This window comes from Sinocyclocheilus grahami, unplaced genomic scaffold, assembly GCF_001515645.1.
Source record: "Sinocyclocheilus grahami isolate Dianchi unplaced genomic scaffold, SAMN03320097.WGS_v1.1 scaffold479.1, whole genome shotgun sequence".
NCBI classification, from domain to species: domain Eukaryota; kingdom Metazoa; phylum Chordata; class Actinopteri; order Cypriniformes; family Cyprinidae; genus Sinocyclocheilus; species Sinocyclocheilus grahami.
This window is the reverse complement of record NW_015505658.1, coordinates 910,069-922,997: the sequence shown is the minus strand read 5'-3', so window position 1 is coordinate 922,997 and position 12,929 is coordinate 910,069. Positions and strand designations below refer to the sequence as shown.

The window sequence follows — 12,929 nt, the reverse complement described above, 5'->3', positions numbered from 1 at the left end:
AGTCACTTTGGAATAAATCACAGTAGGCCTATGTATCATGATTAAAAAAAAGTGATTTTACACTCTGTAAAATATGGTAGGCTATAGCAAATTATTTCTCACCAAATTATTTCTCGGACCCCCTATCACTTTAAGAACCGCTGGTCTACACAGAAGAAAGCCCTGTCTAGACTCTGCCCTGGTACGAGTTGTGTCGAGCTATTCATTAGTCTGTTTGATGAGAAAAATATGAAATTGATAAAATGGGTTATTAATCCGTACAACTGCAGCAGCAGAGGACTATTATTCTGCTGCGTGATACTGCAGAAGAACTGATGACGGCACGGTTTGATCTTCAGCTGACCAATCAGCAGAAAGGGGCGTTTAATTCCCGCCCACATGTAGAAATCGAATATTCAAGCGGTTTATTCATTTTTCCACCCATGAACGATAAACGAAAATTTAAGCTGAATTCTCATTTCTCGTTTTTTTGGAAAAAAACGAAAAAACGACAAAGGAGCCGTTTTCTCATTTTTCAACTTTCAATATTAAATCAAAAAACGAATGATCGAATGATACACGGATTTCCGCTGATTGGTCAACCAAACATTTCATAGTCCTAAAAAAAACATAAGAGTCCTCCGCTTCTATGGATTCTTAACGTGTTTATTTCTACTACATTTGATCTCTTTCTCTTCATCAAACAGCCAGATTAACGAATGGCTTGACACAAACCGTATCAAGGCAGAGCCTAGACTTTCTTTTGTGTAGGCATAAATTCTGCAACCTACACCTGAAATATTAGTTTATCTCATAAATATTAATTTACTTCGCACCTGCACTCACAACTACCTACTAGCCTACATCTTTGGCACACCACCTGAATTATTATAGATAACCACCTATTAAAATCTGTGTGGCAAAGCTGCGCGATACACTCCAGCATGGGAAGAATGTATTGTAGACAAGCGCAGACCACTATGTGAACATAGGTAGTTTTAGACAATAAACTCAGTTTATTTAATTAATATTGAGTATTGGCCAGCTAACCGATGGCATACTAAATTGTTATTTTCTCTGCCAACTAAACCAAAGTTTGTGTGACTGACTCGCAGCAGGCGCATAGAGTGGTGTATCATTCCTGAATGAATCAGTCTTTGAAAAACCCATTATTATAGACAACAATGCAATTACCAATTATTATAGACAGCCGCTTGAATTTATTCCTAAATGAATGAATGAAGCATTTTGAATGAATTTATTGAATAAAACGCTCCTTTATTAACTCAATGACTTACCGCCACCTAGTGGCGATATTACTTTCATAATTCAAGTATCATTTCATTTTATTCATATTTCTGTATTAAAGCTGTTGTATAAAACATTAATCTCATTTCATTATAAATTTGTAATTGCTGTGTAAATGCACGTACAGCCGTCTGATCAGCATTCCTGAATGAATCAAGAGTATTTGAAAAAAACATTATTATAGACAACAATGCAATTACCAATTATTATAGACAGCCGCTTGAATTTATTCCTAAATGAATGAATGAAGCATTTTGAATGAATTTATTGAATAAAACGCTCCTTTATTAACTCAATGACTTACCGCCACCTAGTGGCGATATTACTTTCATAATTCAAGTATCATTTCATTTTATTCATATTTCTGTATTAAAGCTGTTGTATAAAACATTAATCTCATTTCATTATAAATTTGTAATTGCTGTGTAAATGCACGTACAGCCGTCTGATCAGCATTAAACTGTAAATATATCTAAAAGCATCTTCAGATGCAGGTTCTGTATCACTGAATACTGATTTAATTGGGAACAGCCTATTGTCATATTATTCTAATTTATTTGATGTAAGAATTTAACATTAAAGATGACATACAAAAGGTAAAAGGTAAAAAAAAAATATATAATAATAATAATAATAATAAATAATAAAAAAAACTGAAAATCAATTTCCCCTTATGGGAAAGTTAATTTCTCACACTGATGAGGCTTATTGTTCGAAGTGTTATTTCAGGGTTTGGATATGCTCTTATAACTCAAACAAGTTCACCTTCAAATAATGACGTCAAATTCACATTTCACTAAATTCAATCACTGAAACGAGCACTCTGACGAACAAATAGTCCCATGTCAGTGGGATAACAACATATGATTTACTAAATTTCTAGAAAGTGCTCTATGAATAAAACTTAAAAAAGAAAAAAAATAGATGTGTTGTGAAGGTAAAGTCATTTCTTTTCATATCTGTCATATTATTTAAGTTCCTCCTTTGTCTAAATGCAGTGTATTGGCTAACACAAAAGTTATGACTGTATGTTCACATAAATTGATAGTGGTCAATACATTCTCCCCATGCTGCAGTGCCTCGCGCAGCTTTGCCACACAGATTTTCCACACAGATTTTGATAGTTAGCTATAATAGATCAGGCGGTGTGCCAAGGCTCTGCCTCGGTACGGTTTGTGTCAAGCCATTCATTAATCTGGATGTTTGATGAAGAGAAAGATAAAATGTAGTAGAAATAAACATGTTAAGAATCAATAGAAGCGGAGGACTATTACCGTATTGGCCCGAATATAAGACGACCCTGATTATAAGACGACACCCCCCCCCCCTTTTTCCAGATGTACCTTTGGGAAAAGGCTTTTAAAAAACCAAATCTTAAGTAAAAAACCAAAGTAAAACACATTTTGTCTTCAATTATTTTCATATTGCATATTTTTCCTATTTTCATTTTTGTTTTGAAAGTATGGTAAAAACTGGTAAAATGTACCAACAATCACATTTTAAAAATATACACTTTTTGATATACCATTAAAAAAAAAAACAGGTAGCCCATCTGAATTAGGACATTTAGGCTATCCATCTAATAGTAGCCTACCAAACTCTTATTAACAGTAGAAGTTAAATCTTACTGTAGTCTTCAAATCTGGGTACTGTCTTACGTTTCAAAATCACAAAGGGAGTTTGGTGCCATCAGGCTAACGTGACAGTCACGACTCATGCAGCTGTAAGGTTTTCTGCTTCTTTTGTTTTTACTCGCGATCTTTACAACACGCATTACATTACGTATTTCATGGCACACTCGTTTTATGCGTATTTGGCGCCACCTATTGTTGTGGGTGTATTATTGACATGTCAAAGTCTAGACCCTGAATATAAAACGACCGCGTTTTTTCAGATGTATTTCCAAGAAAAAAATATCGTCTTATATTCGGGACAATACGGTATTATGTTTTTTCTAGGACTATTATTATGTTGTTGACCAATCAGCTGAGGGGCGTTTCATTCCCGCCCACATGTAGAGATCGAATATTCAAGTTGCTTATTTGTTTTCTATCCCTGAACGTAAAAACGAAAAATGAAGCCGGATTCTTGATTTTTCGTTTTATTTGAACAATTGAAAAACGAAATATGTGCCGTTTTTCATTTTTCAGATTTCAATATTAAATAAAAAAACGAATGATTGGAACATACCCTGATTGCTAAAATGTCCTTGTATTCACATTTCTAAACCTGTTGTCCAACAAAAGAGAAAATTATAACCTTTTTACTCCACAACACCAGTCAAATGCTTCCTTTTGTGATCTGATGAGGCTTCTTGTCACAGAATGAGGCAGAAAATATGTTCTATATGCTACTTTAAAAAGAATACATTGATTAGCAATAAATTAGGGTGACCATACGTCCTCTTTTCCCCGGACATGTCCTCTTTTTTGACCTACAAAAATGCATCCGGCCGGGATTTCTTATTTGCCCAAAATGTCCGGGATTCAGCTGTTTTCTTAATCCCACTCCCGCTGAATCTCTGAGCAATGCCGCCTGCTCCCGCAACATGAGTTTCGTGAAACTCATGTTGCGGGAGTTTACTTTCACTTTCGATTTCGCGATCGTACATACGCTGTGTAAAGGGAGCAAGGACATCTTACAAGATCAGATGTTTGTCAATGAGTTCAGAATCTGTTGAGCAGCAAATACTCCAGCATGGTCTTGTCAGTCATCTTCTCCTTATTCTCGACCTGTGATCAGTCAAAGCTGACTCCATAGCTCTTGTTGGATGCAGGGTTGCCAAGTCCGCGTTTTTTCCACAGAATTGGGCTACTTTTAAACTGTTGCCATGGGTTGATTTTCCCAGGTGGGTTAAAGGTTTGAAATATTGCATAAATTACATTTGACTGAAATGCTTGTATTGAAACTTTTTGCATTCTACCTATGATAAAACTTTCATGGTCTTCTACATTAACTGTTCTCTCCTGGTGGAATGACCTGCCCAGCTCAATCCAAGCAGCTGAGTCTTTAATATTTTCAAGAAACGGCTGAAAAAACATCTCTTATATCTTAATTTGACCCTTTAACTCTAGCACTCTCTATTCTAATGCTACTTGTAATTTTATCTGCTTGTTTTTTTAATTAAAAAAACGTGACCCTCTAACATTTGCACTCTCTATTCTATTTCTATTCTAATGGCCAATCCATCATTTTTTTGGGGTTATTTTTTTATTTTTTTATTTTTTAATAAGTATCGGTTCAGGCACAGGAACCGTTTTAAAAGTATCGATTTGGCACCGGTATTGAAAAAAACCCAAACGATACCCAACCCTAACTGGGAGGTACAGTATATTGAGTATTTTTTTACAAACTGGACAAAGGGCAGGAAGATAATGAAGGATCCCAGCCATCCCAACCATTGACTGTTCTCTCCGTTGTGATCAGGGAAACGTTTCTGCTTAGATTTGATTTGAAAGAGAGTGTTGTTACAAGAAGGAGGGGAAGTTATTTTGGATAAAAGGCATTAAAAAAACGTCACAGATAAATCTTTTATTAAATAAACCACTGCAATATACTATTAAAAAAAATAAAAAGTAAATTTTGATTTCATGGTGATTTTTAACATGTTGTAGCCCGTTGCTAGCATGTTTAAAATGTTGCTACTATGATTCACACATTTACACAATGTACTATTGATACATAATATGTTGCATGTTGTTAAAATAATAATAATAATAAATTGTTTTAAGTAAAATGTATTATGTAATTATTATTATTATTGTATTAGATGCTTCGCAAAAGAAAATAAATAAGCATGTGAGATAACAACAGTGATGCCTTGCCTGCCACAATAAGCTTAAATAGTATATAAGTATTTTGGCTTTGTCAAGTCAACATAAGTTACTAGAAACATTTTCTCAGGGGATTTATCATAATAAGCAGTTTAAACATCTCAGTCACCCACCTGCTACAAGATCACCAAATCCAATAGTTGTCAAAGTGACAAAAGAAAAATACAAGCCCTCAATATAGGTCCAGCCCTCTTGAGACATGAATACAAATGGAGGAATCACTAAATGCACCAACACACCCCATAACAGAAAGACAGCTGTGCAGGTGAACTGTGTTTTCCGCTTTAAGAAGAAGAAACACACGCGCACACACACACACACACACACACACACACACACACACAATTAACAGCCTTATAACAGAAAAATAGCAAAATGCAATTAGAAGTTTCATTGCTGTTATTTTAGTGATATTCAGATTTCAAATATAATGGTTGTTTGTGATTATTCCTCACCAATGTTACCCCTTTCTTAGTAAGATATTGCCCAAGGTGTTTAGCTCTTCCTCCAAAAAACTTTCCAAGTTCACTGATCCATGTGAAACACAGCGGCACTCCAAAAAGACCATAAAAGATACAGAAAACCCTCCCTGAACGTGTTTTAGGTGCGATATTTCCATAACCTGCAGATATAAAACATTTTTGGTAAAACAATTTCTCTCATTACAGTCTGAACACAATGGAGTGTTTTCCTGGATAGGGATTCGATTAAGCCAGGCCTAGGCCTTTGTTAAATAAGGGCATTTAAGTAGTTTTTACAAACATTCCTTACAAAAAACATTACTTGTGTGCATTTTAAGACCAAACAATGGCACTGGTGTATTTTAAGATATGTTAGTGCAAGCTTTTTTTCAGTTTAGACAGCGCTAACATTTATTTTAATCTAGCACTAGTCTTAAGCCCTGTTCAGGAAATTGCCCCAACATATTCTATCTTAAGACATGGCATCCATATATTTCTCTGAGTATTAAACAGAATTTAAGTATCCATAGAGGAAAACAATGCTTAAAAGTCTCCCAATTCTGTGGGAAAAAAATATACATGACTGTAGCATAAATATTCACCTAGGGCTACACGATTAATCAAAATGAAATCACAATTGCGATTAGGCAAAAACTGTGATTGTCAGTCGTGTCTTTCAGTGAAGCACGGTTCTGTGATCAACAGTAAATCTCCATCCGAAGGCCAGAGGGCGCTTTCATGCTGAAACTCCAAATATGTCCCGCAGAAGAAAGGTAATGCATGTTGTTCCAGGAAACAGAAGATTGAACTGTTTTCATTGATTCAACGTGACTAATAAACACAGGACTACGGCAATACAGGTGCATCTCAATAAATTAGAATGTCGTGGAAAAGTTCATTTATTTCAGTAATTCAACTAAAATTGTGAAACTCGTGTATTAAATAAATTCAATGCACACAGACTGAAGTAGTTTAAGTCTTTGGTTATTTTAATTGTGATGATTTTGGCTCACATTTAACAAAAACCCACCAATTCGCTATCTCAACAAATTAGAATACTTCATAAGACCAATAAAAAAAAAACATTTTTAGTGAATTGTTGGCCTTCTGGAAAGTATGTTAATTTACTGTACATGTACTCAATACTTGGTAGGGGCTCCTTTTGCTTTAATTACTGCCTCAATTCAGCATGGCATGGAGGTGATCAGTTTGTGGCACTGCTGAGGTGGTATGGAAGCCCAGGTTTCTTTGACAGTGAACCAAAGACTTAAACTACTTCAGTCTGCTTGCATTGAATTTATTTAATACACGAGTTTCACAATTTGAGGTGAATTACTGAAATAAATGAACTTTTCCACAACATTCTAATTTATTGAGATGCACCTGTATATGGTTTATCGGAGTTCTTCTTATAATTTTTATTATAATAAAGTACATTTATAATGCAATGCTAAGTGAGTTTGGAATAAAAACATGTTATTAAATGTGGTGTTTTGTGGGACAAGGAAATGCTTCTCATGTTTGTGTAAAGATGTTTCACGCATGTTGCTTTTTTAAATGCATGTTATAAACGAATCAAACTTGCCGGGTAAAGGCTCCATGGCATACAGATGCGGGTTCAGATGGAGCAGCATTTACTACACAGAGCTGTAGTTCATTGACAAGCTACGCAAACTGCTTTCATAATCACAGAAGGATTGACTCGATTTCAGAATCACATGATTAAATCGCTCTGCGTATTATGAAAGCGGGTTTGCGTAGCTTGTCAGTGAACTACAACCAGAGATTGTCTTACTATTGGGAGATGAGAGGGTCTGTATTACTTACTATTGGAGAATGTGTAACGGTCAACTTGGATCATGTTTGCCTTAATAACCAATCACATTACAGCCTTGATGTCATTGCATTTCAGTCAGAGTTGTGCGACACTCAATCGACACTCAAAACTGTTTACGGATACCATAGGAATGAATGAGAAGTGCCGTAAACTGAATCCCACCTGCCGCAAATAGTCAGTGACTTCTCCTATAAAGCATTTTTTTCAGTGTAAACTCTGAAAAATACTCTAAAAATAGTTCAATCCAAAAGTATTGTTTAGTGTAAAACATGTTGAAGATTAGCTGATAGGCAGTCGATTCATTAAATGATAAGCTGCTTCACTGAAAGATCGCATTCGATTAATCGTGCAGTCCTTTATTCACCATTTCCTGATTATTTTTTCAGTTAAGTAAATCAATGTTTCCTTTGATTATTTCTCCAAGTGAAACAGATTTGCTTGATTTTCATACTGTGTATATAGACTAGATCCATACCTATAGTTGTAATAACTGTAGCTGCAAAGATGACAGCATTGGGCCAATTCCAGTTGTTGAAGGTTTTGTCTCCTGTGATGGTGATGCCTTGTCCTGCAGCATCAGACACCACCTATTTCAAAATTAAAAAAAAAAGAAAAAAAGAGAAATGGTCAGAAAAGTCACACATTCAATTTAAATATAGAATCAAGAGAGTTTTCTTTAGAAGCATTCTGGATTTGTTGTGTGCCTGAGACCAGAACGTCTATTCTCTCATGCCAGTGATGTCATCTCTGGGAAATGTTAATCAGTCATTTCTGGGACATGAGTGGGTCATCATGGTCATTAAAAGGATTTTGGCAAATCCTTTGAATCCTTTTGGCATTTTGGCAATGGATCTGAGCTCAGATCATGCAAAGCTATCCTAGAAATATAGTGAAAAATGCGTATAGGTCCCTAAACACTTGTACAATCACAGATAAAATTATCTGTACATTTGTCGATCTGGACTAATGATCTGGACTGTTAAACGGATAAACTCAAATAACTGAAGACTGATTCAGATTCTGAACAGTGTTGGGCAGTAAATGCATTACTGTAATTTGATTACTTTTTTAGTAACGGAGTAATTTAACGCGTTATAATTTTCAAAATAGTAATTAAGAGTATAGTTACAAGCCTATGTCTCTATACGTTACTGCCGCGTTACATTGCTGACAGAATGCAGTGTTTTATAATCTAGATTGTAAAAAAGGATGTAGCACACGCACTGCCGAGTCAAGTGCCAGAGGATTAGAGACTTGCACTCCCGCGAGCCCCGACGCAACAGAGTGCGGCGCGGGACAAGATGGGCGAGTGCTGGTGCGGGTGGGTAGACACTCGTGTGTATGCGGGATGCGGGCGGATAAAATGATTCACGGGACTCCCGCAAAATAGAAATATCTAAACATAAAATATCTAAAACAAATACATTGTTATTCATCTATTGCACAAAAGCAACAAGAACTAATATAACATTTTAAAAACGACTAACAGGCGCAAGCGTAGGCAGAGTTTCTATTTAGGCTGTAACACGTGTTTGCTGCGTTGAGCAATGTTGATTTGTGGAACGCAATGGCCAGTCAGGAGTGCAGAGCTGAAATGTGCGTGCTCACGAATCCTCTGATTATAACACATGAATTGTAGACATTATGATAGATTCATTATGCATATATTGTGTTATAACAGAGCTTTGTGAGATGTCATATTTTTAGAGATTTTAAAATCAGCGCTATTTGCTGACATTCTGCCATGCCAAACCATGTAAGTTACGCAGCAGCTTGCTTTAGTTAAAAATAACACAAATTTTTATCGGGAGTGTTTATGCTGGGATTTCATGGATGTAGTCACAGAAAAAAGTAACGTAACTAGTAATGTAACTAATTACTTTGAAATAAAGTAATCAGAACAGTAACGTGATTACTTTTAAAAGGAGTCATCAGTAATTTAATTACATTTTCAAAGTAACTTGGCCAACACTGCCAATGAAACAGCTGCTCGTGAAGCCTGGGGAACTATAACTGATGATGGTAAGGGCTGTTACATTTCTGACACACCCTAAGCAGTTTCAGGCAGAGGGTGTAAAAAGGTGCTGCTGCAATATACAGTATATCCCTTTCTGGACAGGACAAGTTTCCTAAACAACATTTGAGTTACAGCTCTTATTACTTGACATCTGTGATTTCATGTAGGTTGAGACAAACATCTACCTGTTTACGTGCACAGGGAGTGTGTCTTCTCTAGATATGGGTATTATAGAAGGTAATGCGCTGTGCAAGTGTTTTGAAAGAAATGGATAAAAGAGAAATGGATTGCATTTTTTCAGCTTGTTGAAAAGATTTTGACATGCTGTGTAATGGCTGAAGCAGGAGCAAGTGCCTAACGTGTGACACACTTTTCATTGTAACCAGATTCATTGTGAATGGAATTCTGCAAAACTGCAGTGAAACCATCAATTCTTATGCAATGCAATACAGTAGCTTCCCCTCCCTGCAAATGATACTATGAAGAATGAGTGATCTGATCTTATAGTAATCTAATCTTAACACCTTGCAACTCCTTACATTCTACACAGCAAGAAAAGGGGCTTTTGAGATGGAAGATGGAAGGTCTGCTTAAGGTAAAGTGTTAATGACAACTATGCAGCAAAGTTAGAAAATATAGATTCATCAGAGACCTTTATTCATTTTTGATCTCAAATATGGTGACTCTCAGAAAGCAGACTGTCTAGACTAGAAGGCAGAACATCTGCCCTTTGTTTGTGTGTGACATACTGTATCTTTCAAAATACCTTCCTGATGCTTATTCATGTTTATAACTAGTAGTAGTAATACATTCGAATGTGCCTTTCTTCCTGCAATGTGAACTAATATTAAAGAGGTAGAGATAATCGGTTCACGTACTGCTTGAGGTGGCAACGGCAATCTATCATGCTACATTAAGACCAAATTGTCAAATGTCAAATTGACATTTCTGATAAGTGACACATCAATCATTTGTGATAAGTATGCATCAATCTAAATAAATAAATAAATCAACGAATAAGTAAGTAAGGCCACTAGCTGCAATGCAATGATTTCTTCATTTGTATATAGGGGGGGAAACAAATCTGTATTCAAAAAATCCACACAGCTAAAAATGTCAACTTGCAACTTGCTGCACAGCATTTCTGAGTTTACTTTTCTGAGTACTTTTACTTTTCTTAACTCAATTTACTGAGTAAGGTCACATTTCTCATAACTTGCACTTGAGATTTAGTAGTTTAAAACACTTAAATTAATAATCTGAAATGTTTTCTTGATGTGTCTCAAAGTATGTTCTGAAGATGTGGGTTTAATGAAATAGGTGTTTCGTTTTGTTCTAGTTATTTATTAAAGCTATAACAGTAAGTTTGAAGTTTTTAAATAGAACTTTGGTTTACACTATAGTTTGGGGACAAGTTATCTTGTTCTCTTAAATACTACGACTTTTGCCTCAAAAACTTCTAAATCATTGCTTATTAATAGTTAGTAAGGTAGTTGTTAGGTTTAGGTATTGCGCAGGATTAAGGGATCTATAATAAGTACTAATAAACAGCCAACATGCTAGTAATATGCATGCTAATAAACAACTAGTTACAGTTTTTCTCTGTCGATTTACACTTTTCTCTAAAGTAATATATAATTGGGAGGACGTGACGCGTTAATGGCGTTGCAGCTTTGAAAAGACGCTCTCCACACCACTCGCATATCTTCAGGTCTCTGAAGCACAACTAAATGCTAAATTACGTGAAATCATCGAAAATGTCGACCCAGGCCACACTTGTTCATACTCGGGAGGACGCTACTTCTCCCATTAAGAAGAAATTTAGGGAGTCTTCCACCGCTATCTCCCGAGCTGAGCTGGATGGCGCCATTTTGGCCGGAGTGAAACAAGCCTTGAGCGAACAGCAGACTGATTTAGACAAAATTGTCACTGTCGCTATCAAATCTGCTATAGATGATGTGCTGACGCCTCAGATTCTAGATCTGAAACGTGAAATTGAAAATACCAATAAAGAAGTCACCACCGTAACCGGGCAGCTCGCACAAGTGGGAAAATCGGTATCTCTGCTCCAGTCCAGATATGACACCATACAGGCGGCTGTTCGTAAAGACAGGGATCAGATCAGCGATCTAAAATCTAAATTCGATGACATCACATTAAAGATTGCTGACATGGAAGACCGCAGTAGAAGATCCAATGTACGGTTAGTCGGCCTCAGAGAAGGTGTTGAGGGAGATGACTGCATCGCCTTTTTAAAGGCGAACCTGCCCAAATGGAAACCTTCCATCGCGAACAGAGAAATCAAAATCGAACGCGCACACCGCATCTACTCAGACAAGCCGTCTAAACGCCCATGCACGGTTATATTCAAACTGTTGGACTACATCGATAGACAAGCCATCCTCAAAGGGGCGAGGGCCGCATACCCGGTCAAGTTCGGCAGCGAACCCCTTCATTTCTTCCCGGATTACAGCGCAGACACCACTAAGAAAAGGAAGGCTTTCACTGAGGTGCGGAAGAAGATGGATACATTCGGAATTCAGTCGTTTCTTCTCTTCCCGGCTACACTCAATGTCATTCATGCAGGGAGACAAAACCTCTTCCGTTCACCGCTGGAGGCCGAGCAGTATCTTCGGTCTTCACAGCCTGGGAACGACATCGCTATAGCATCCGTGGGACTGCCTCCTCAACTGCACTGCTGTGCTGACATGGATACGGAGCAATCCTAATGGCACCAACGCCAGCCTACCAGGACGTTAATGCAGCATATGGCCACTTGGCAGTGTCACCTTCACAACAACAGTTTACTGCTCTGCCTACAGCAACTTTTGTGACTCCTCATTATACTCTTATGACTCCAGTCGCATCAGTCTCTAAAACCCAGCCTAGAGTTCCAGTTACGACTCTGAATCCACCTGCCTTTGATCCCCCCTCTCTACAGCCATTTAATAAGGCACTGAATCCTACGGAATACTTTGTGCCTCACCGCCCTTACCATGCTGCCCCCCAGCCAAAGATTCCTGATTTTGTGAATGACAACGAACAGGAATTTGCTAACCTGAAGTTAGCACTGGACAACCTTCTTGAACCTCATGCAGAGCTAGATGAGAAATACAAGTACCATATTTTGCTGGAGCACCTCAAATTGCCTGAGGCACAGATGATTGGCCAGTCTTGTCGCCATCATCCATATCCATACTCAGCAGCTATGCAAGCCCTTCAGTTGCAATATGGTCAACCACACCAGCTGGCTCAGAGCGAAATAGCAGCAATCCTCACAGCACCGGAGGTCAAACCAAATGATGCTCGCAGCTTTCAGAGTTTCGCTCTCCGCGTCCACCTCTTAGTGAGTATGCTGTTGTCCTTGGAGGGTCCCAGAGGGATGGAGTTGAACTGTTGTTCACACGTAGATCGCTTGCTCAGTAAGCTGACCAAGTACTTAAGAGATGGCTTCATAGAGTTTCTCCAGCTGCAAGGAAAGCTCAACTCCCCAA

General features: G+C 37.4%; 1 protein-coding gene across 1 annotated transcript in view; it reads right to left on the bottom strand.

Annotated features, from left to right (window-relative positions):
* The window catches only part of LOC107553738 (potassium channel subfamily K member 5-like), a 104,057-nt gene that overhangs the window by 4,357 nt on the left and 86,771 nt on the right, over window positions 1-12,929 (bottom strand). Inside the window, exons 2-4 of the mRNA XM_016236055.1 lie at window positions 7,894-8,005; window positions 5,576-5,742; window positions 5,234-5,402 (exon numbers count right to left, since the gene is read on the bottom strand). Coding sequence (XP_016091541.1) covers window positions 5,234-5,402; window positions 5,576-5,742; window positions 7,894-8,005 — 448 coding nt within the window. The remainder of the gene's footprint in view (window positions 1-5,233; window positions 5,403-5,575; window positions 5,743-7,893; window positions 8,006-12,929) is intronic.